The 24702-nt window shown below is 45.0% G+C and overlaps 1 protein-coding gene, 1 non-coding gene and 1 pseudogene across 2 annotated transcripts; 1 reads left to right on the forward strand and 2 right to left on the reverse strand.

The window, feature by feature from the left end:
- Positions 1-1202: 1202 nt before the first annotated feature.
- Positions 1203-10473, reverse strand: DPPA2 (developmental pluripotency associated 2). The gene is made up of 7 exons (XM_075542959.1): positions 10405-10473; positions 6846-6993; positions 5904-6061; positions 5768-5821; positions 4605-4860; positions 1554-1749; positions 1203-1251 (listed from the first exon to the last, which is right to left on the reverse strand). The coding sequence occupies exons 1-7, from the start codon at positions 10471-10473 to the stop codon at positions 1203-1205; spliced, it is 930 nt and encodes a 309-aa protein (XP_075399074.1).
- A 501-nt stretch (positions 10474-10974) lies between these two features.
- LOC142440658 (alpha-enolase-like) lies at positions 10975-20386 on the forward strand (annotated as a pseudogene).
- LOC142442009 (U6 spliceosomal RNA) lies at positions 17671-17774 on the reverse strand. The gene has a single exon (XR_012783278.1). It is a non-coding gene; the product is annotated as a U6 spliceosomal RNA (small nuclear RNA).
- Positions 20387-24702: the final 4316 nt, after the last annotated feature.

The raw sequence follows: 24702 nt of genomic DNA on the forward strand, positions 1-24702 counted from the left end.
CCTCCCCCAGGGAGGAGCCTATACATAGATTCCGGTAATCAGTTCCCCCTTTCTACCCCACATTCTCTCCACCCTCCAGGCATCGCCACTCTCACCACTGATTCTGGAGGAGTCATCTGTCCTTGATTCCGTTTCTAGTTGCTATCTGTACCAACATACATCCTCTGGTCTAGCCAGATTTGCAAGGTAGCATTGGGATCATGATAGTGGGTTAGGAAGACTGTTAACTCTTTACAGGAGTAGAAAGCCATGTTTTTTTCCTCTTGATGAGTGGCTGGTAGTTTTGAACTGCTGCTGGATTTTGTGGTTAATAACCCAGCACCTAACCAATACACCAATGCTCAGGTTCTTAGATGCTACATTGCCATGGAATTGATTCCTGATGCCTAGCTTATACGTGGACTATTACAAGGTCCACACTGATGCCTGCAGTCAGCAGACAACTTCATTTATCAAAAATGTTCATATTAACCATACACCCAGTTTCTGACATTGGGAATCAGAAGTAATCAGTTTTAAACATTGTAACACTGTGTGGCTTTTGGTTACAAAGTTAAAGGATCAAGTATTTATGAACACCCTAAAACTTTAGTTGATGGGATTCTACCTTTATAGTGCTATTTAGGTGTTTTGACATTTTTGACATCACTCACTTGAAGATAGACACCTGCAATGTTGGTTCAATCACTTGTAGATGATAACGAGTGATCTCCAGCATTTGAACAATTAAAAACAAATACTATACCCTCTTTTACTTGGTAATTTTTAGAGGAATTTTATAGTACGCTTAATACTTTTGAAGCTAACAATGAGAGATGTCACTCTTTTCCATTGCATACCTTTTGAATACTGTGAACATATTTTAAAAGGAGTAGAAAACCGTAGTCTGGGGGAAAAAATAGAAAACTGTAGTCTGTATAGGTAAATAGCAAACACTTTAATCTTAATTGGGGTTAATGAGAAAGTCTCTTCTTTATCAGAACCCACGAACAGCAACACAGGCAGTCACTTCTTGCCAGAGCTCAGGCCTCAGGGCAGCCATTCCTGCTTGTAGTCAAGGTCTCAGACAGCACTATGGACAGGCCAGTCACAGGACAGCAGTCACTGAGATCCACGTCCGCTAAGGCACGGGCACTCCGTCCTTGGTCACTTACTAACAAGTTGCCCATCCAAAGGGAATGCGATTTGGGGTTCACATCCACCTAATTTGCCTTCGTCAACATGGTCAGTTTTTTCATTAGTAACTCGTTCCTAGAAAACAAGTTAGAAAATAGTTTTGAAAATTGCCGGCACAAGGGAGACATCTGGGTACAGCAGAGAAGGAATTGTCCTCAGTGAACAACTGTAGCTCCCTGGTTTACTCACCTGTTTACCTGCCTAGTACACTCCACGGTCATGGGTCATGGGAGTTGTCTTAAGGTTTGTATGGTCATTGAAATGAATTACAGAAAGTGCTATGGGGACAGGGAGGAATAGTACTGAGAAGTAGATACCCCCAGCTAGCCGTTTACTTTCCTATGGGCCATGTGCTTAGAAAGACATATCAGAGTTACCTCTTAACACACTCAGGACACAACATATTATCTTCTACCTCCAGGGGTGGGAAAACGTAAGCCGGTAAGAGGAAGAGAGAGATCATCCTCCTGGGAGTGCTCGGCACCCAGGTTTGGCCGGCGTGGAACTGCAGGCGGACCCAGCCCTCTGTCTCCGCAGGGAGGGCTTTGCCGTGGACCACACACCATCTGCTGCCTGGAGGAGACAGAAGTAAATATAATCAGCATGACCAAGGAATAGTGGCCCTAACCCAGCCTCCTCCCAGAAAGTCACTGTTAGCTTTGCTCCTGATATTCAGGTGACAAAGAAACGGAAAGAAAAGCATGACAACGTAGGCCAAAAGCTCACAAATTCCACAGCACGAAGCAAATGTTTTGAGAATGATGAGGGTAACAAATGTACAAATATGCTTTATACAATTGATGCATGTATGGATTGTGATAAGAGTTGTATGAGCCCCCAATAAAATGATTAAAAACAAAACAAACAAAAGAACTATGATTTGCTTTTAAAAATACAGGGGGGGAAATTCCATAGCATGAGAGAAGAAGCAGTTAGCCTTTCAGAATGCTTGCTTTGTGGCCTGATTGTTGCAAAATGACCTACACTTACTAAAGTGTTTGTTCTTTAGAGAAACTATTGAAATTTACCTTGGATTGACCTTTATACAAATAAAAAGTGTAATGCGTTAAATAAAATTTCCTTTCCCAGAAATCAAGACGTGAATGCAAGCATACTTATTCACATATATTCCCATTTTTGGGGGGGTGTCGTTATTAGTTTATAAACATTTAAAAAAAGCATATATGGCTTATGCATTCTTTCCAGATAGGATCTCAAAATGGAGATATTTTTTAATGTAAGAAATGATCTATTTAGGGAACTGGGATATTAGTAAGACAGCTGGCTGGTATAGAATTAAGAGACTAGAACAGTTATGGGTTTATACAAACACGCAAGTAAGAAGCTGTGTTGGTGTAAAGCACGACCCTTCTCCCCATATCTCTAAGTCCTAACAAACCACCAGGTGAGCCCATGCAAATAGAGTGCGTGTCACAGTGAGAGGTGAGTATTCGTTTCCACCTCCTCAGTACAAGGATAAAGTAGGAGCAGAGAATGAAGTCCCAGGACTCTCAGAAGTGGAGTACACTTCAAGTGTCTGTTTAAAGAGGCAATGACAGAGAGGACCAGAGGCTGAGGCAAGGAAACAGTGAGGACAGAGGAAGTGCACTGAGATTGTTAAGGTTCAGAGGTAGATGAGGGGCTGATGCCGAGGGCTCAAGTAGAAAGCCAATGTTTTGAGACTGTTGAGGACAACAAATGTACACATGTGCTTGACACAATGGATGGATGGTAATAAGCGTTGCATGAGCCCCTGATAAAATGATTTTTTTTTAAAGAAGATTCTGTGGGAGAACCCTAGGCCGACTTCCTGGCCCGTGGAGGCAGAAGTCAAGGAATCACATGACTGAGAGGAAGTTGGCTCCTGGCTAAGGAGGTTTTACTGTGGACCAATAACTCTATCGTCACTATTTAGAAATCCTGGCTGTAGTAACATACTAATTCTCCCTACCTGGCCTCCTTGGCTGAGTATTCTCTGTGAGTTCTGTGTGGCCACTGCCATGAATTGTGGGACCCAGCCAGCAAGGAAGCAGAGTACGGTGTGAAGAGCGGCTTCTGATGAGACTGGGCTAAGGAGGATGAAGGGAGGAGGCATGTCTGATCTCTGTCTTATGGAAATCGGGGAGCCAATGTCAAGATATGGCCCCTGCAAACTTTTTGCAGCTGTGTACCAGGGAACACCAAGTTTCTGGAATTGAAAGATAATGGCGTTTTCCCAGAAACTTTCTGAACCTCCTTTTATGTACTGTTCTATCTCCCAAAATAAATGGACTGTGAGCAACAACAGAGATCACTCGTGTTCTTCACAATATGCACAATACACCCAGCAACTAGGTGTTTCCTAGGCATCGGATACGTGTTGGTTATTGAATGAAAAGTATACAAAGGATGCGTAAGGGTGAACTGTGACTAGATCACGGGGCCTATTCATGAAGATTCAGTCCCCGGGCTGGATAACGCCTCTGCACAATTACTATTTTAACCTTCCTAACACAAGGCATGGGAAAGAGAAGGGTAGGCGGGTTTCATTCAGCCCCTGGTCTTATTTGTGGCTGGGTGCCTTGCATAATGGACATGCCGCTCAACAACACATGCCAGCCCCGGGTCAAAGGGGATCTGAAAGGCTTCTGGAGGTGAGAGGAGAGTCGTGTAAATTTTGTGCTGGCCTGCTAGGATGTGCTGGAGACGAAAACAGAAATAGCCCGAAGTTTGAGCAGCAGTGATGGAGAAAGAGGTCGGACAAAAATTACTCTGAAGATTTCCTATAGGGCAGGGACGTCCTTTGATTGTGGTCTGCTCGCAAGATGCCAAATTCCATCCATCACAATCTCTCTGTACCTAAGAGCATGGTTGCAATCTTCAGTTCGTATCACGACACCAAGACCCAGGAGCTAAGTAACTTGCCAATGTCACATACTTAGGATATGGTAAAACAAGCACTGGAACCAAAGGTAATCTATTCCAACACCTACTGTACTACATCCTTGTCCTGGTGGTATAATTGTTAAGCTCTTCTTGGCTGCTAGCCAGTAAGGCTGTGGGTTGGACCACTCCACAAGAGAACGATATGGCAGTCTTAAAAACCATACGAGGCAGTTCAACTGTGTCCTAAAGGTCTGAATGCTAATCCGACACCACAATGGAATGTCAAGAAAAGGTAAAATGGGATGACCGCAGGGTGTGGTTGATACTCGAATCAGATCTCTTTCTCCCTTGGAAAAAATGCTCACTGATAAGCACGGGTCAGTAACTCAGTCACCTGGCTTACAGATCTAACCAGATAAAACTCTTGTTATATAGCAATCACGCATACATGAGGTCCAATCTCCTATCTAGATTCATAAACATCAAGTAACTCCCTCTCTTGGCCACTTCTCTTTCTGGAACTAATAAAAGTTAACCTTGTTTGTCTTCAAGGATGATCTTACCAAAGCCTGGGGCCAAAAAAGCCTCAATTGCAGAGTGCAGGTGACGAGAGTTCACAGCCTTAGGTTGAAGTGCTTTTGAGGAAATTCTTGCCCAGGATGCCAGCGTGGCCTCCGGGGCTGGAGAATCCACTTCAACAATGTTGGTGACGTCTGTCACTGGAACGCCTGCCTCTTTGTCCTCAAGTTTTGGTTGCTTGACCTTGCGTTTCCTTGATATTGACTGTATCTTGGCTGCCTGTGGCGTGTCAGGAATGTCCTGAAAATGATATTCCTGGTGAGTATTCACTAAGAGCTACTGCTAGAAGAAGCCGGTGTTGAGAGCATTTTGAAGTCAATTGTGCCCACTTTGGTCAAGATGTAATGTTATCCTTTGATCTCCCTTTAGGCCCATTGTAAAGTTGTTTCAGTTTTAAGGAAAAAGAGTGAAGGGGACGCACATGTGGATTAAGCCTCAGGGGAATTCCCTGTGACCACGGGACAGGGATGTGAATGGTCTTGCTAACTTTCACAATGCACTCGAAAGTGGGAGCTAAAACTGACGAGTAAGATTGAAGGAAAAACTGCTTGTGGTGATTTTAAAACTCTTCTTGATGTGATCCAACTACTAATCGTATGCTACACGGATTCTATGCCAATAAAACTGTTGAAGAAGGGGGGGGGGGGAGAAAACACCTTCGATTTCATTTTCACTAGCCCATTCCAACTCTGGGAAACCTTCTCGGGTCAAGTAGACCTGCTGGAGGTAAGCTGCTCCTGTAGAAAGTTAAAAATCTCAGAAGCCGAAAGGCACAGCTCCACTACCCGATTGGATCACTACTGAGCTGGAACAAATGGTGGCAGTGAGTCTTGTCTGTGACATCCCTGGGCCACTCTAACCCCCAGGCCCCAAAGACCCACAGTGATCACAAATCAGGAAATTCTGCTACCCGGGCAACATTCAACGATGTTCAGAGAAATACACGGCTGTTCAAGTGGGAGTTGGGTGAGGTGCTAATGGCATTGTGTGGGGTGAGGTCAGGGCTACTGCTAAACACCCCACAACTGCACAGGACAGCACCACACGGAGAAATGGATCCCATCTCACAAGTCAAAAGTGCCATAGTTGGGCAAGTAAGTTTGCCGCCGAGGAGCAGCAGACATGGAGCTGGTAGGAGAACACGCACCTGTTTTTGGTGAGGGTAAACGAACTGCTGGAGTCGTAGATAAACTTCCACTTTCTGAGGAAATAAAGAGGAAGATTACAGTTAAACCAAGTTTCCCATACATGTCGGAACAGCAGATTCTCACCAGAGTACTCACCTGCCCATCGGTGCTCAACTTGGCCTGCTGGCACCACTTCCGCAAAGTGTCCCTATGGACCTCGGTAACCGGAGGCAAAACATCCGGCAGAGGAAGGTCTATATTTGTGCTGCTTTTTCGGCGCACTTTGGCTTGTTCGCTTGTTACAGGAAGATGTACTGAGAAAACAAGGAAACCAATAGCTGTACTTTAATTATTTGTAAGGTTCTTCTTCATCATTCTCCAGAGATCCACTCACTTAGTGTTTTTCACAAACCAATCTGCACCGACCGAAATAACTGCTCCCCCCGACACACACACACACACACACACACACACACACACACACACACACACACACTTTATTATTTTACAACTTCAAAACCCAACTGCCACCTGGCTCAATTCCAAGTCATAGCAACCCTGATAGACAGACAGATGAGAACTCTTCCAAAGGATTTCTGACACTACAAATCTTTAGAGACTAGAGCAGACAGCCTCATCTTTCTCCTGTGGAGGAGTGCCTTGAACCACTGACCTTGTAGTTAACAGGCCAATACTTAACGCACTGCAGCACCAGGACCCAGAGAACAGAAATCAAGGATCGAAAACAATTTTAAAGTGGCAGACCTAAGACTCAAGCACATAATTCTGAGATCGTCGATCCCAAATTGATGCCACTACATACACCACCAGCTTGTGGTCAGCTCTCAGTTTTCAATTGGGTACAGCGTGCTATACACTTGCCTAGCCCCATAGCTCTATTCAGTGTTCTCCATTGGCCTATTTTGTATCTAGGAAAGCAAGTCACCCTTGTGTTTGGCAAATGAGAGAACAGGAATGAGAATATCTCTTATGGCAATGAGAATATCTCTTATGACAATGAGAATATCTCTTATGGCAGGTGATCAAAGAAGGCTCTATACAGAGGTGAGAGTCCAACTGAACTTTGTCCGGCGTTACCATCATTTCTTTTCCGAGGCTTCTTCGGTTTGACTTCTGGTGGCAGAAAAACACTTTGTTCACTCGGTTGCTCTCTGTTAGGTTCCTCTTTAACTGGAACCAGTGTGATGACGAAACTCTCCTCGTCCAATTCACTTTCAAAGTAATTCTGGAAAGAGATGCGTCAGACATTGGTTGTCACTTGATGCCACACCACCTGTTTACTTACAAGGCACAGCTAATGAATACCAAACCCAACTCAATGATGTCGAGTCGATTCTGACTCAGAATCATGGAAGGGTTTGAACCGCTAACCCTTCAATTCACAGTCGAGAACATTAACCACAGGACTCCTCCAACTGATGAACAGGCAACTATAGATGGACTAAGAAGAGTTACTGACTTTCCTGGAACTTAATCCAAAGTCCACCACCAGCAGTTGCTATCAACTTTGATGCATTGCAATCTTAGGGGTACCAATACAGAACTGAGATCCATAGCAATTTCGATGAATTTTCTTAAGTGAACCACCAGGCCTTTCTTCAGAGGCACCTTTAGACAGACTCAAACTGCCAACCATTCAGTTGGGCTTAATGCATCTCTGAACTCCACTCCATTGCATAAAGGGACCTATAGAGAAGTAGGCAAAAACAAGCTTACAAGTAAGTAGGTGGAAAAAGAGGAACCCACTGCCATTGAGTCAATTTGGATTCTAAAGATCCCATTCCCTATTTCACTCATTGCCACCATGTTGACCTTATGACTTATGAGTAGAACCATTCCTTTGGGTTTCTTAGACTTTAAAATCTTCCTGGACAAAGGGCTTAAGTGGAGAGAAAATGCTTCAAAAATGATTAGGGCAGGGAATGTACAGGTGTGCTTCATACAAAATGTATGTATATGTATGGATTGTGATAAGAGTTGTATGAGCCCCTAATAAAATGTTAAAAAAAAAAAAAAAGAAAACTTCACGGAAGTAGGCAACCTTATCTTTCTCCCTCTAGGCAGCTGATAGGTTTGAACAGGCAACCTCATACGTAAACCACTAAACTACCAGAGTTCCTCAGAATTCAAGAGAGCACAGGGCCTCTGAGATTGTATATCTTTATGGAGGTAGACCGCCTCAACTTCCTCCTGTGGTGCAGTTAACGAGCTTGAGTTGCAAGCCAAGCATTCGCCCTAACCACTGTACCTCCCTCTCCTTCAAAAAAGACAATGGAGGGCAACCCTGTGGCTTACCTTTGAAATTGTTCTCCCCTCATGCCTTCCTCCCCATCAGCTGAAATTAGAAGGAAGTTGATTTCCCTTACATTTTGTTCGACTCTGTCTTCTTTCCCATCTTCCATCACAGCATAGAAGCTGCCATCATATCATCCAGGGAGGATGTAATATCCCCTCAACTCCCGGTCATCAAGTTGATGCCGGCTCATAGTGACTCTGTGGACCAGCACAGAACTGCCCCTGGGGATTTCCCAGGCTGTGACTCTACGAGTAGACAGCCTGCCTTTCTCCCGGAAGCTGCTGGTAGTTATGACTGCCAACCCAGCAGGTAAATGGCCTAACCATTACACCACCAGAACATTCCCTGGAAAATGCATTATTATTTTGCTGTTCCCGAATCCTTTCTGACTGTTCTTTCTTACCCGCTGATCACGCTAATATTTTAAATCCTTTAAAGACTTGTCAAACTCTCAGGTTAAAGACAAAACTCCCTTGTGCAGTTTACAAATTCAGCCACTGTCTGGCCCGTGTCTTCCTCTCCCGCTTATGACTCAACACTTTCCCAGAGCGACAGCCACACAGGTCATTTCTGCCCCATGACCTGAGGGAAGGGAGTGCATTTGTTTTACCCTGGGCGGCACCCAGGAGGGCTGGTGGAATAGTAGTTACACATTGGGCTCCTAACCGAAAAGGTCAGCAGTTCGAAAACACCAGGCATGCCTGGGGAGAGGATGAGGCTTTCTACTCCTGTAAGGAGTTCCAGTCTCGGAAAGCCGGAGGGAAAGTTCTACCCTGACCTAAAGGGTCACAATTAGAATCAACTCATGGCAGTGAGTTTGGGTGTTTTAGTGCACCCACAGAAACACAACACCCAGCACACACTGGGCACACAGTATTGTTTCAATGGTCTAATGAATGGAAGACAAGTGGAAACGCAGGAACAATATATTTTTGCAGGATAGAAGAGATCCCTGCCTATCCCTACCAGCAGCTCCGTGGGAGAAAGGCTGGGCTTTCTACTCCCATAAACCCAGCGTCGGAAATCCATAGGGGCCTGCTGAGTCAGCATTGAGTCCAAGGCAGGGAGGTCTTCCCCTCCCCCATCTTAAAGATTGGTGATTCAAACTCAGCCTCACCACAGAACCAAGTCTTGAAGATTTGTCCAGAAAAGGCTGTTCCCCAGTTCCAGCGTGCACCACGCGGAATCGCCAAGACTCAATCTTCTTGACAGGAGTTTTCTTGTTTAATCCTCACAGTATACTTGTGGAAGTGTGTGTTAGCTTTCCTACTGCACTCATAAGGAAATTGGGTCCCAGAAATTAAAATGACCCACCCCAGAGGGTAAGCACGTGATCCCGATCCTTCAAATTTCTGAACTTAACTCTCGCTCTCCAACTCAAAGATGAATAAACTCCCTACCAGCATTCTAGCCCTATTGTAACACTCGCCAGGAAGAATAGCTAAATTGATCTCAGGCCGACGCGCCCCTCCCCCGGCCCATTTAAATTGCTTCACCAGCTCCCAAACTCTCAACCTGGGTGTAGTGGTTTTGCATTTGTATGGCACTTTAAAAAGCACTCTCAGACATTTCACTCTTGTAAGCCTTAAAAAAAAACAACCTAAGTAACAAAAACCCGTTGACACTGGGTAATAATCACGCTGGAGACAAATCAGGCTCCAGGCACTTTAACCGGTCCGTATCATACACTTAATATTGGCCAATTCGATCCTGGAGCTGCCTTCTCATATTAAGTTTCCCGTCCAGACCACAACGACCCACACGCAGTCGCCCAGTTCACCCGGCCGCACCAAACCCGCTGGTTAAAGGTTACTTCTTAACTCTGAAGATTTCAATCACTCCCTTTACGTTCTGACCATATTTATCCACGTCGCCTGTTTTCGTTTTCCTTTTTTAAAAAAATTTGTAAGAAGTACTTTTATTACCCCAATGTTTATGCCACCCCCACCTTAAAAAATCATTTTATTGGGGGCTCGTACAGCTCTTATCACAATCCATCCATCCCTCCATGGTGGCGAGCACATTTGCACATTTGTTGCCATCACCATTCTCCAAACATTGGCTTTCTATCGTTTGCCTTGTATTTTAGCTCTTTGCAGTCTAGTCGCTTTTCTCTCTCCCCCCTTGTCTTTGCTATGAAACCTTAGGGCCAGATCTTTCCCCTTATCCTCGCTGAAATAAATGCACCCCGGGCCACACTCGTGGGCAGGAAAAGCAACCACCCCCGTAGCGAGGCCGGGAGAGGTCCCCCGAAGGAGGCTGGAAACACAGTGAGACCCAGCACGAGATCGAAAAGACGACCCGGGGAGGGTGGGGGTACTAATTCTGGCTTGAGCTCACCTTTTCCACGTCGAGGTAAGTCGAGGCCTCCACTCCCACGGACGCGCAGGGGAGGGCCGAGTCGGCCATGCTGGGGGGCGTCTGGGTCTCCCCCGCTTCACCTGACGGGCTCCTAGCTGTTTTCCCCTTTTATAAGCAAATGTGTCCTTTTACTTCCTGCTACCCAGATAAGCTCTGGCTTCCTCCCTGCTAGCTCCCAAAAGAAACTCCCCAAAGTCCCCAGCGCTGGAAAGGATTCCACCTCGTCGCGACCCTACAGGACGGCGTCGAACTGCCCCACCGGGCTTTCAAAGATGCAATCTTTACGGAAGCCGCCGGCCCAGGTTTTTCCGGCCGGGCGGGTAGTGGGTTGGACCTTTGAGTTCAGTAGCGACCCACCGGGGTTCCTAGAGCCTCCTCCACTCCCTTATCTGACGGTGGGGATTTTTATCAGGCGATCCTTTTGTCTTTTCCATTAGTTGATAATTGAGGGATTGGGCAATTGGTGTCATTCCCCGTCCATAACAAACAAGGACTTTGTTCGCTCCCCTTTACGATAACCTCAAGGTGACAAACTTTAGTTTCAAGGGAATGGACAGAATAGGTTAGAATCTCTATCAGTATTGGTCATTGGTTAAAGAGTGCAGTTTTGAAAGGAGTGGTGGGGGAAACGATTCAGAGAATTTTAGGGAGACATTTGTTTAACTGATTTCTGTAGGGAATCAAGGTCTGGCAATCTCTCCTGCAGTTAGTTCCAAACATAAATAGTAGATCTGTAAAGGAGCTGGGGGGGCTTTCTACTCCCATAAGCTGGGGGGCTTTCTACTCTCAAACCCACAAGAACAGTTCTACTTCACCTATAAAGTTACCTTGACCTATAGGATCACTGAGTCAGAGTTGGCTCTGTAACAGTGAATTTGGTTTTTCACATTCGCAAAAGAGCCCTGAAGTAGTCCCAGTGGCCTATTAGGATACGTGTAGGGCTAACTGCAAGGTCAGCAGTTCAAAACTACCAGCCACGCTGGGGGAAAGATGAGGCTTTCTCCTCCGGGTAAAGATTTACAGTCTCTGAAACCCTGCAGGGCAGTTCCACCCTAGCTTATAAGGTTGCTGTAAATCAGATTCGACTCCAAGGTGGATGAGAAGGAATTGTAACCATTTATGAATGTTGGGGGCCAGGTTCCAGTGGGAGCCAACAGTTTACTATGTCCTTGCCTGCCAACCTAAAACGTTGGGGGATCGAATCCATCTAGAGTGCTGTGATCCACAAGGTCAGCAGTTAGAATCCATGAGCAGCCGTGGAGGAGAAAGAAGGAACTTTCTACTCCCGTGAAAAGCTCTGAGCTGAGCAACTCCTAGGCCAGTTCTACCCTGGAGGGTCGCTATGGGTCGGCAATGATGAGGTAGATGGCAGCGAGGTAGGTTTGTTTGTTAGTGTCTCCTTGGAGAAATGATCGGCGACTGGCTTCCTTTGATTCCAGCCAAGAAAATATTCCAGAGCAGGGCTACTCTGCAGCACCTGGGGTCTCCACAATGTGCAAACAATGATAACTCGCCTCAGTATTGGAGGAAAATAATATTCACAAAGAAGCTTCGTATTACCTGGGGATTACCTGAGAAATGTACATTCGAAAGCTGTGTTTGCCCTTTGGATAATTCTTATGAATTGTCTAGACCAGGGGTCAGCTAACTTTTGAGAAGAAAAAGTCAAAGTCAACCCCATCCCTCAATTTTTAAATCCCCAATTTAAAAATTATTCAAGAGCCATAAATACATTTTTGCCAACAAATGCAATCACCATTTATCTAAATAATAGCCTTTACATTTTTTCAACTTTCCTATGGAGCCACTTGGCCGTCCTCAAAGTTTGCAGCCCCGTGTTCTAGAAGCACAGGCCTGATCAGGGTGTGACCAAAGGGCTTTGGAGTTTGACAGACTGACACACACACACACACACACATATACACACGTGTGGCCCCAGAAGTGCTCTTTCTGGGCAATTTAGAGGGCAGATACTCTGATGACCTGAGATGATTAAAGTGCCTTAGGTGGGGATAGGGCTACAAGTGGGGGCTAGTTTATTGCCATATTATTTTTCCTTCATAGTTTTAATCTAAATAAGATCATCTTGCTTATTTTCACGTTTCCCCTCTTTCTTTCTGAAAATCGAGAAGTCAAAACAAAATTAAACAATTATCTCCTGAGCCTTCATGGATCGTTCACCCAGCTTCAATCACTCAAACACACAGCCAATCTCATTTTTTATTTTGTTTTTTAACTTTTTTTTTTTTCAATCTCATTTCACTTAAACCTTCTCCCATTGCCCACCTTCTGGATATTTCGAAGTGAATGCCATTTTATTTGGAACTTGCGGCTGTAACGAACAGTGCTGTATGGTTTCTGTGTGGATTGCTGCTTTCCCTTCCTCTGGTATATAGCAAAGACTGGCCGTGCTCTTGGGTCAGCACTGGAAACTGCTAACTGCAAGGTCAATAGATCAAACTCACCAGCCACTGGGAAAATGATGAGGCTGTCTGTTGTCAGACTGAACGGGTCCGGGAGAGCCTATCAGCGTAGCCAAAAACAGAGACCAGGTTGATTCAAGAAAATCTAAGTTTATTCTTGCAAGTGCTTGTAGAAGAAAAACAGCCAGAGGTCTCCTTTGAGCTGGTTCAGAGTTGGAAAGTTAATATACAAGAAACTGTTTGTTAGTTTGTTTTTTACAAGGACTGAAGGAGATTAGCAGGGTTTTTTTTTTACAATGTCACAAGATGCGATGGATACTTTGAAAAAGGCAGGTTCTACAATGATTATTAGGACATTTTCTATACCTACATGTCTCCAGGGGCCATTAGATCTTAGATCACCATCCCCTGAAGCTTCACGCACCCTTGTTTATCCAAATTGGGGTGATGTTTCCTGTCTGGCTACTGTTCTTGTTAACCTCCTTCCCAAATTGGACCATTCTGCTGATTAAGTAGAATTTTTACTGTAAGGGAGGGGACTGTTACATTTTAGATTTTTAACATTCTAAATCTTAAATTACGCTATACTTCTAGTATTGATTTTCCCTACACCCTCAGTGCCAGGGGGGGAAAAAAACCCCAAAACTTCAGAAGTCCTGTGTAGAATCACTTTGAATTTAAAGGGATTTGATGGTAGTGGCTGTTTATTGTTGTATGGTAGTTCTTTGTTTAACATTTTGAGGAAGAGCCAAACGTTTCCTCAGAGAGCGTACCGTTTTGCATTACCACCTTGCCGACACCTGGTTTTTTCCACGTGTTTGATCCTAGCCACCCTCGTTCACCTCCACTTGAGCTTAAATACTACCCGCCTGGTTTGTAGAGGGCTATCGATAACAGGGACGGCCCCCAATCCATTTCGCAGAGTCCGCACACGGATTAAGCCTCCATTGAATTCCTTCTGATCATTAACCCAGGATGTAGATAATCTTGGCCGGGGGTTGAGTGCATTTGAAAAGCAGATTACCTCCACCTCAGGGTGGGACCGTCTCTCTTAGGGGCTTGCCTGGCAGTGTCGTTGATGCAGATGAGCAATCCGCCATGATTCCAGGTGAGGCCACAGAAGCAAGAGCAAGACCACAATTGGGACACATGCATTGCTAGATAGAGCGTTTACAAGATAAGTCCAGGGCACGAATCATGACTGAGCTGTGCCTTGGAGTGTACTCATGGTGGTCACCCTCAAGGACACTGCCAATGTTACTCATATTGCCTTGGTCCCTGCCTTGGTCTACCTTGGTCATATTGCCTTGGTCCCTGCCTTAGTCATATTGCCTTGGTCCCTGCCTTGGTCTGCCTTGGTCATATTGCCTTGGTCCCTGCCTTAGTCATATTGCCTTGGTCCCTGCCTTGGTCTGCCTTGGTCATATTGCCTTGGTCCCTGCCTTGGTCTGCCTTAGTCATATTGCCTTGGTCTCTGTCTTGGTCTGCCTTGGTCATATTGCCTTGGTCCCTGCCTTGGTCTGCCTTGGTCATATTGCCTTGGTCTCTGCCTTGGTCATATTGCCTTGGTCCCTGCCTTGGTCTGCCTTGGTCATATTGCCTTGGTCCCTGCCTTGGTCTGCCTTAGTCATATTGCCTTGGTCTCACCTCCCCCAATTCCCTTTTAAAATGGGTGTCCTTTATTGGGCCCACTCACTCACTCACAAAATAGACTGCCATGGAATCTATTTTGACTCACAGTGACCCTGTAGGACAGGCTAGAACTGCTCCTTCGATTTCAGGGACTGCAAATCTTTACAGGAGTAGAAAGTCCCATCTTTCCTCTGTGTCTCTGTGTTCGAGCTCCCGGCATAGATGTTGTCTGCTGATGAGACTTTCTTTTGGTTTGTGGAGTTAAAGTTTATTTTCCTGGAGCCCAACACAGATTTAACTAGGTTCCAAGAACAACAATACAACATTACAGCAGTTAAATTTGTAGTTTAGTATCGGCCCACAGCTAAAAAGTAGCCATTAACAACATTCTGGGCTATTAAGAAGAAGCTGAGCTATACAAAGGAGGCATAAAAGGAGAGAAGATTGGATTTAGCCTGGTGAATGCTCTAACACCTATCCCAATAATAAGCAGTAATCCAAAAATACAAGATCTCATTCAAAGATCCGTTTTATTTTAAGAGCCAGTTGCTATGGCGTTGACTCTGATTTACAATCGATGTGTGCCAAAGTAAAACTCGGACACCTAGATTTTTCAGTGTCTGATTTTACTAGAAGCAGGTAGCCAGACCTTTCTTCTAAGCCACCTCCGGTGTGGCTAGCAGCTGAGCTCTGAACCACTTGTAACACCCAGGGAAATAAAATATTTCCAAATGCCGTGTTTCTTATCGAGAATCCTCCTTTTCAATAACTCTCCCCCCATGCTCTTCCTTTTAAATAGAAGATCATGCTGTACAAAAATAAATGCTTCGTTATCAAGGGTTCATGAGGGAGGGGGGAGTGGGGAGGGAAGGGGAAAATGAGTTGCTGATATTAAGGGCTCAAGTAGAAAGCAAATGTTTTGAGAATGATGATGGCAACAAACGTAGAAATGTTTGTTGTTTTGTTTTAGAAATGTTCTTGACACAATGGATGGATGTATGGATTGTGATAAGAATTGTAGGAGCCCCCAATAAAATGATTAAAAATTAAAAAATAATAAATTGTTTAAGAAGCACCAATACATAATAAGTAAAAGTAAAGCAACTCTGGCTGAAATCAAACCTACAAGGTAGCCATTGAATTCAAGGTTTGAATAAACAGTTTAAAATCTACAGTTCAAAATCCCTGCGAAATTTAGAAGATATTCTGTTCCCTCAGAGAAAAATGGAACATATTCTTAAAAGAGCTTCCTGTCACATCCTTCTGTTCAAGACATGTCCGTCCACATCAAAGAACTATCGAATTAATTCATACTTCAGAGAAAATAGAGATCGTTCACATTTCACCTAGATTAAACTCAAAACTGGTTCATAGTAACCCTGTAAAACAAGGTAGAACTGCCCTAGGGAGCTTCTGATACTGTTACTCTTTACAGAATAGAAAGCCTAGTCTTGCAGGGCCTGGGCAGTGGGGGTGGGGTGGGGTGGGGTGGAGCGGGTAGTGGTTTCAAACAATTAACCTTGCAGTTAGCAGCCCAATGAGTAACACAGTGCGCCACTAGAATAAGCAGGCATATTTACACACACACACACACACACACACACACACACACACACTTCATTTGCAGAAATGTCTTCTGTCCCATGGAGCAATATACACTCTTGGGAGCATGTCAAATTCAGAATGTGATGAGGGCTGTACTCAGGTCTGTGTCTCACAGAGAATGGGGGCTGGGGGAGTACAACCTTTGCTCACTAGAGGAATTGCATATTTATGCATAGCTTCCCCATTAGGAAATGTCCTTGGTTATTTAAACCAAGTCGTGGTCTTTTCTTTTCTTTTCTTTTCTTTTCTTGGTCTTTTCCTGTCCTCCACTTTGCATTGGAAATTTATCATCATGAGGCTGGGGGGGCGGGGGGGGAGGGGAACCTAACAATGAGTACAAGAAAGAAGAAAAGGTTTTTGTGTTTTTAATGGTGTTGATGATTGCACACTCTTTAAAAATATTTTAAAACTATTGACCTGTATGAGATGCGAATCAGACGTCAGAAAAACCATTTTAAAATCCTGGTTCCTATGAAACAAATGCAATACACGTTAACCACGTGAGATTAGAAAGGTGGTCTCATTTTGTCACTTTGAGGTGGCCGACATGGGATTGTTAAAACCCTCGGACTCCTTAGCAATTGTCTCACAACCAGAGTGTAGTGATGACACTAGGGGATTGGAACCACAACCCTCACAGTGTCAGAGGGAGTGAGCCTAAAATGAGCCTGTGGGGGGCCTGTGGGGGTGGCAGGCGGACCAGCGAAGCTGACATCGGGTCCCTCTAGTCAAGAGAGTCACTCGCATAGGTGTCTGTCATCCATCACTCAGTCGGCACCGCCCCCATCATCCATAGGCGAAGAGAGGAAGGTCTTCGCCTTGGCCAACTGGATAGAGGTGGAGCTAGGGAAGGAGAAACAAGGGGGAGTCGCAGCGCTGCGTTGGAAGGGGCTTAACCGTGTGCCAAGGGCGACGTGGACGACTCCTGGGGTGTTCGACAGCTCGTCGTGTGCAAGAGTGCTTGACACCTTGCGCTACCCCGCGGATGACATCAACCCTAGCCACAGGGATCAGCTACATGCTCTATTTTGAGTAATCTGTCTCCTCTCTCTCTCCCTTAAATTCATATACCGCCCCTCATCCCATCCCATCCCATGCCATCCCATCCCATGCCATCCCATCCCATGCCATGCCATCCCATCCCATCCCATCCCATCCCATCCCATCAATTCCATTTGATACTTACAATTTTATTTAAATATTTTTTTCTTTGTGAGTTCACAGTTCAAGTGTCGGAACTTATCTTCTTCCCGTGCAGTTTCTTTACATTCTGATCTCATGGTTTTTCGTCTTTCTTTCCTGTCAAACTCCTGAAAAAGTGATGGCCCCAAGGATTCTTTCTTACCCTGGAGCATGCCCCCACACTCTTCCGATATGTTTTCCTAATTCCACAGACCTCATGCAAGCTGATGAGCTAGACCATTATGTCTAGCTCAGTCTTTCTGTCAGATTCACACGTCCCTCTTTTAGCATATGCTGCCACCCCCTCGGTGGCCTCTCCCCCCCCAAATCCTATCCACTTGCTGACTCTGGTTTTCATACCCCTCAAAATGAAAAAATATATATACTGCAACTTCAAGAAGAAGAAGAAATGGAACGCTTCCCGAATTTGCATTTCACCCTTGCCCAGGCTCTCTGCTAATCTCTGCATGGTTCCAATTTTAGTCTGTGTGCTGCCGAAGTGAGCACAGTAGATGCTCTTTGTATGCATTTCAAACATTTCAGAAAACAAACCAAAAGACCCCCGTCTTCTCTTTCTGTAGTTCTTCTCATGCTACCAGCCTTCTCAAAGCAGAAACCTGAGGACCACCTTAAATCCCCCATGCTTCTTTAACTGCATGGGGTCCAAGTCTTAGGGCACCATCACCTGCACATTTCTACCAACTGCACTTCTCCAATTGTCCCACTGCCTAATTTCTGCCTTAAAGTATCTCTAGCCTGGCTTATGGAAATCTCTAATTGGCCATTATTGCCTGCTCTCTTCTTTGTGCTGCGAAATATTTATTACATGCCATCTCAAGCTGAATTTCCTATCTAGGGAGTTTAGGAGCTGTATATACACCATAGACCCTCTCACCCTCCAAAAGAACTGCTGTTTTATTTTTTTTCATATATGCTGAATTTCAATTTTTTGAAAATGGAGTCTGTTTTACTTTTCATTAAATTCTCAAAGGAACTTGTGTCTAAAGAAACATCAAGAAACTCTGGTTTGGTGGTGGGGGGGGGGGGGAGGGGAGCTTCCTGGTTAGTAACAGCGGCTGTACATGGCCGGCCTTGGTGTCTGCAAGCAGAACCACTGGCCAGAAATCCATCATGTCTTTTCTCAAGATTCACTCCAGAGAGATCTTTGACTCCCATGGGAATCCACTGTTGAGGTTGATCTTTAAACTGTCAAAGGGCTCTTCAGAGCTGCCGTGCCTAGTCGTGCCTCAACTGGGATCTACGAAGCCCTGGAGCACCCAGGCAAGGATAAGACCCAGTATGGGGGTGGAGGTGGGGGCAGGTGTCTCAGAGGCTGCTGAACACATCAATAAAGCAATTACACCTGGCCTGGTTAGTAAGACACTTCACAAAGTTTCACGTTGTGAAATGGGAGACGATCAACACGGTGGATGATCGAGATGGTTGGAACAGAATAAATAAAAATTTGGTGTAAATGACTTGCTGGGAGTATCCCTCACTGTGTGCCAGGGTGGAGTTGTTGAGAAGGGAGTCCTCCTGCACCGTCACAGTGCTTACTTAGCTGTTCCAGAGTCATCCTGCCAGTTCTTGTTTTCAGTATGATTAGTGGCGGGTTTCAGGCCGGCATCAAGCGGGCTATGCAGGAGTCCATGATCCTGCCAGTCGGAGCAGTGAACTTCAAAGAAACCATGTGCATTGGATCGAGGTGTACCACAACGCGAAGAACGTCATCAAGGACGGCAAGGAAGCCACCCATGTGGAGGATGAAGGTGGGTTTGCCCCCAACATCCTGGAGAACAAAGAAGCCCTGGAGCTGTCTTCAGAAACCATATTGTTGAGAGGGAGGGGGCTCGGAGCAGAGACCCCAAACCCATCTGTAGACAGTGGGATAGCCCCTCATAAAAGGGTCACAAGGAAGGGTTGAGTCAACCAGGGTACAGTAAAGCACTGATGATGAAACACATAACATTCCTCTGTGGAATATTGAAGAAGCCTTGAGGTTTCCTCACCGCCACTAGCATGACACCAATACTGCTTTTCAGTGCGGGCTAGACTGGAGCATGTGCACTGGTCAGATAAGAGATAAGAGCTCCCAACACACAGAATCCAGGAACAGGAATGGGAGTAGCAATACCAGAAGGGCAGGGGGAAGGGTGGGCATAGGAGGGGAGGTAGGGGGAACCAATCTCAATGATCTGCACCTAACCACACACCCCTCCTCCAAGAGGATGAACAACAGAAACTGGGGGAAGGAAGACATTGGTTGGTGTAAGATATGAAAATAATTATAATTTGTCAAGGGGTCACACTGGTGAGGGGGTGTGAGAGAGGGAAAGAAGAGTGGGCTCAATAGAAAATAAATGTCTATAAAATAAGGATAGAAATAAATTTCCTTGATACAATTCATCTATGGATTGGTGTTAGAGCTGTAAGAGCCCCCAATAAAATGATCTTTTAATTAAAATCACTGCTGTTGGTAAAGTCAGTTATACTGACAGGGTGGTGACTGTCATGGACATAGAGGCCTCAGAGTTCTTCTGTCTTGGAAGTACCTAGGTTTCAAGTCTCCTGAGACTCCTATAGGTACATCTCACCTGACCAGCTGGAAGACCTATATAAACCCTTCATCATGGACTGTCCAGTGGTTTCTATTGAATACTCCTGCCATCAGGATAACCAGGACGCTTGGACGAAGTTCACTGCCAATCCAGGGATCCAAGTGACAAAGGACAATCTCCCAGTGACCAACCCAAAGTGAATCACCAAGTTCGTGAGTGGGAACCGTGCAACTGTGTCTCGCTCAAAGTGAACCAGATTGGCTCCATGACCGAATCTCTGCAGGAGGGAAAATTGACCTGGCCCAATGGGTGGGCATGATGGTGTCACGTCATTTTGGGGAGAATGAGGATACTTTAATTGCTGACCTGGTGGTGGGACTCTGCACTGGACAGATCAAGACCGGTGCACTGTGCCAATTTGAGCATCTGGCCAAGTACAACCAGATCCTAAGAATTGAAGAGGAGCTGGGCGGCAAGGCCAACTTTGCTGGCCAGAAGTTCAGAAACCCTTCTCCATGTAACCTGTGCAGTGCCCTCTCCATCCCTCCAGTCATCCAATGAGAGACCTGTTTCCAGTGGGATGACCACTGCCCCAGGCCTCCTGAAGAGCCTCTGGAAGTTCCCTAAGTTCCCTTTACCGAGCATGTCCACCCAGCAGCCAAGTCTAGCCACCTGGAGCCCGGCTGGAAACTCCAGCATTGTGACCTTGTGAGTGGTCCAATACCTCGTCCTCTCATGAACTTCCCACCAAGTGTCCCAGTGTGATCCCAAGGTGTTAACAGGCAACATCCCCAGCATTTTGTGTGTGTGCAAAAATAATTAAGCATCAGTGACTCCTTTATTTTTATTTTTCAGCAACCCCTTTAAAAAAAAAGAAAGGAAGGAAATATGGTTTACAGCAAAATAACAGATCCTTAATGTGATATGCAAAAAATCCATTGTTCACCAGGGGAAGTTTTTAACCAGCTCTAGTGAGAATTGATGATTAAATAATCAGGAATTTTGCAAGCTTGTTAAATTGCTGGTAGCTTAAAATTGGCCATCATGAGAATATTTATTTCGTGAAAGTTGGCAAAGGTTATATAGATCAAGATATAATCAATTTACCAGCTGACTTCCATTACCCAATATCAGATTTCTTTGTTTTTGCTCTCCTTATAAAGAGCCCCGAAGGCTTAATGGATTATGAGTGTGGCTGCTAACTGCAAGGTCAGCTGTTCAAACTCACCAACTTCTTTGTGAGAGAGAGAGAGAGAGAAGAATTTTGCTTCTATAAAGATTTACATCTTCAGCAACCCACAGGAGAAGTTCTGCCCCGTCCTAAAGAGCTACTATAAGTTTCTATTGATGGCAGTGAGTTGAATTGTTCAGTTGAAAGAATAAACAACAAATGTGCCTTGAAAGAACTATAGCTGGAAAGCTCCTTTGAAGGGAGCATGGCAAGACTTCATGTCCTGTACTCTGGACATGTTCTAAGTAGGGACCAGTCTCTGGATAAAAACATCACACCTGGTAGAGGATCAGTGAAAAGAAAAAGATCCGCCATGAGACAGATTGACACAGTAGCTGCTACAATGGGCTCACAAAGGAACAATGATGAGGGTTTCAGTATTCCGTTTTGCTGTACATAGGACCCTACGAATCAGAAACAATTCTTTCTTTAAAATCATTTTATTGGGGACTTGTACAGCTCTTATCACAATCCCTACATACGTCCATTGGGCCAAGCACGCTTATACATTTGTTGCCACCATCATTTTCAAAACATTTGCTTTCTACTTGAGCCTTGGTATCGACTCCTCATTTTTCCCCCTCCCTCACCCTTGATAATTTCTAAATTATTATTATTTTCACCCACTTTTCTGTTGTCTGTCCCCCAAGGAGGGGGTTATATGTAGATCACTGTGATCAGTTTCCCCTTTCTCCCCTCACCTTCCCCTTCCCCTCCTGGTATTGCTACTCCCATTTATTGGTTCAAATCTGAAACAATTCTATGGCACCTAACAACAACAACAACAATTTTATCATGGATTGAAGAAAATTGCTTTGAAAAGAGTGGCCAATAGATGCATCGTGAAACATTAAAGTTTGCGTGTAATATTTGTACCAATTGCTGTGTTTGGGTTCCATCAAGTCAGCACTGACCTACAGTGAACTGATGCACAGCAGAATGAAATGCTACACACTCCTGCGCAAGTCTCACAGTTGTCCCTATTGCCTGAGCCCACTGACGCAGCCCCTGTGCCAGCCCACCACATGGAGGGCTTCCCTTGTTTCCGCTTCCCCTTTGCATTACCGAACACTCTGCTTTCGTTCTCCAGGGCCTGGTCCCTCCTGACAATATCCAAGTATGTCAGGTGCAATGCTGCCATCCTCGCCTCTAAGGAGCACTCTGACCTTACTTCTTCAGAGATAGATCGCTTTGTCCTTTGAGCAGTCTATGGTACTTTCGAAATTCTTTTCCAGCATGACAATTCAAATGCATCTGTTCTACTCTGGTCCTATGCAATGTCCAACTTTCACATGCATTGCACATAATGCAATGGGGAATATCGCGGTTTGGGTCAGGTACACCTTAGTCCTCAAAATAAGAGCATTCTTACTTCTCAATACTCTAAAGAGGTACTGTACAGCAGATTTGCCTAACACAACGTGTCTTTTGATCTCTTGACTGCTGCTTCCATGAGCCTTTATTGTGAATCCAAATAAGACAAAATCCTTGACAACTTAAGTACCATTGGTTCTTGCTCATACCCCACCTCCCAAAATTGTGGAATGTCAACTCATTCTTGGTACAGTGGCCGCGTATTCTTTATAATCTTCTCTTGCTGCTTCCTGCATCCTTCAATATGTTGCCTCTAGAACCTTTCAACATTGTAATTTGAGGCTTGAATATTTTCTTGAGTTCTTTCACTTTCGGCTACGCTGCTCATGTTCTTCTCTTTACCTGGAGTCGTGCCCCATCAGCAAAGGAAGACCCCGAAGGCTTCACTCCCCCAGGTGATGTCTGACTCATGTCATCACGGTTGTCTCCTCTGCAGTCACATTGCAAGTGCCCTCCGACCTCAGGGGCCCATCCCCCAGCAGTATCTCTGACCATATTCGGATTCCCTTGCAAAGGCTTTCAGTATTTGAAAAATGCCTTGAAGACATGCATCAAGTTTTTAGTGGCTTCTTCCTCCCAAGTGTGAAGTCCTTTTGCATTGTCTGTTCTGAGTCTGGGAGCTATACTGAAACCTGTTCACTGTGGGTGACCCTGCTGGCAATTGAAATACCAGTGACCTAGCTTCCAGTATCCCAGAAACACGCAAGCCACCACAGTAGGACAAACTGCCAGACAAGTGGTGGCTGTAGCAATTCGTTTAATGAAACTTAGACAACGAACACAGCAGTTGATAAACATATTAACCAGGAGAGACGAAGTTCAGATAGTAAAATAAGTCAGAAATAATTGTTTGAAATAGTAGTCGTGAGAATATACATGAAGTTTGAAGTGAATCTCCTTCCTATTCCCCTATTCATCCTGACACGTATGGACTCTATAGAACAGAGTAGAACTGTCTCATGGCTCCCAAAGTTACAATCTTCACGAAGCAGACAGACACATATTTCTCTCACAGAGTGACTACTGGGCTCAAACTGCCAACTACGGATGTCTGACCATTACACCACCAGGGTTCCCGTGACTCAGCATTAGCTTGATGGCAATGTGTTTGAGGTGCTTTGTTTTGTTTCCCATATTCATTTAGTCAATTTGTGGTCGCACCAGCACACCCGTCCTCTCTGTTTGCCTCCACCACTGAAGATTTTTATGAAATTATTGTTTGTCTTCAGACACTGCTAACTAAGTGACTAGAAAAGCTCATTGAAACCCATGTGTTGGGGAGAATGCCTTTTCTTTCTTTGAAGAGCTTAACTCATTTTACTCAGTTAAGATTTTTGTTTGGAACATAATACATACATTCTCAAAGCTCCTCCTTTTGTTCCCTATCTGTTTCAATCCAATGCCTGAATTTTTAAAGGGAAGGCAGAAAGATCTTCTCCAAAGCCAATCCTGATATTGTCTCCCCCATCTCCACTCCCATAAACCAAAAATAAATCCAGTGTTGCCAGGGCAATCCCAACTCACAGTGACCCTACAGGGCAAACCTCTCTCTAGGTCCCAAGAAACCCTGGAGGCGGTTGGGTAAACAGTAGACAGCAAAGCGCCAAGGTCCATGACTCAAACCCAAACTCACCATCTGTTCCTGGGGAGAAAGATGAGATTGTCCGCTCTCATAAAGACTTATCGCCTTAGAAAACCTAGATGGGGTTGCTATGAGCTATGATCAACTCAATGGCAGTGTGTTTGGGTTTTGAGTTTTTATGTGATTTTCCGTGCTGTACGTCTTTATGAAAGCACACTATATCATGTTTTTCTGGTGGAATAGCTGATGATTTCAAACCATCAACCTTTCAAGGGTCAGCTCAGCTGAGCGAGTGCTTAACCAGTGTGCCATCAGTGCCTCTTATCATGATGCCACTTAAAACCATTCCGTGCTTTGCTTTGTGAACTCCCCCTCTCTGCAGGGTCTGGGCTTGGCTTACTCTTCTGCATCCCACTTTCTTCTTTGATCGCCAGCATCCAGTCAAGCTGGTTTTCTTTCAGTCCTTTATACTTTGTGGTTGTTAGATTGCCATCCAGTTAATTCCAGTTGAGAGCAGAGGAGAACCCCTCCGTAGAGTTTGCAAAGCTGAGGCCTTTGGAAAACAGATCACTGAGCCTTTTTTCCCCAGATGCTTCTGGGTGGGTTCAAACCACCAACCTTTTAGCTAGGGAGGGCATAACCATGTAAGCCACCTAAGCTCACCCTTTTAGACTTACCAGCCTTCTTCTA

Source organism: Tenrec ecaudatus, chromosome 2, assembly GCF_050624435.1.
Source record: "Tenrec ecaudatus isolate mTenEca1 chromosome 2, mTenEca1.hap1, whole genome shotgun sequence".
NCBI classification, from domain to species: Eukaryota; Metazoa; Chordata; class Mammalia; order Afrosoricida; family Tenrecidae; genus Tenrec; species Tenrec ecaudatus.

Coding starts and splice junctions, on each gene's coding strand:
- DPPA2 (XM_075542959.1), bottom strand. CDS start 10,473: ATGGCCGACTCGGCCCTCCCCTGCGCGTCCGTGGGAGTGGAGGCCTCG. Junction 6,994..10,404: donor CTTACCTCGACGTGGAAAAG/GTGAGCTCAAGC, acceptor ATCTCTTTCCAG/AATTACTTTGAAAGTGAATT. Junction 4,861..5,767: donor TTTACCCTCACCAAAAACAG/GTGCGTGTTCTC, acceptor TATCATTTTCAG/GACATTCCTGACACGCCACA.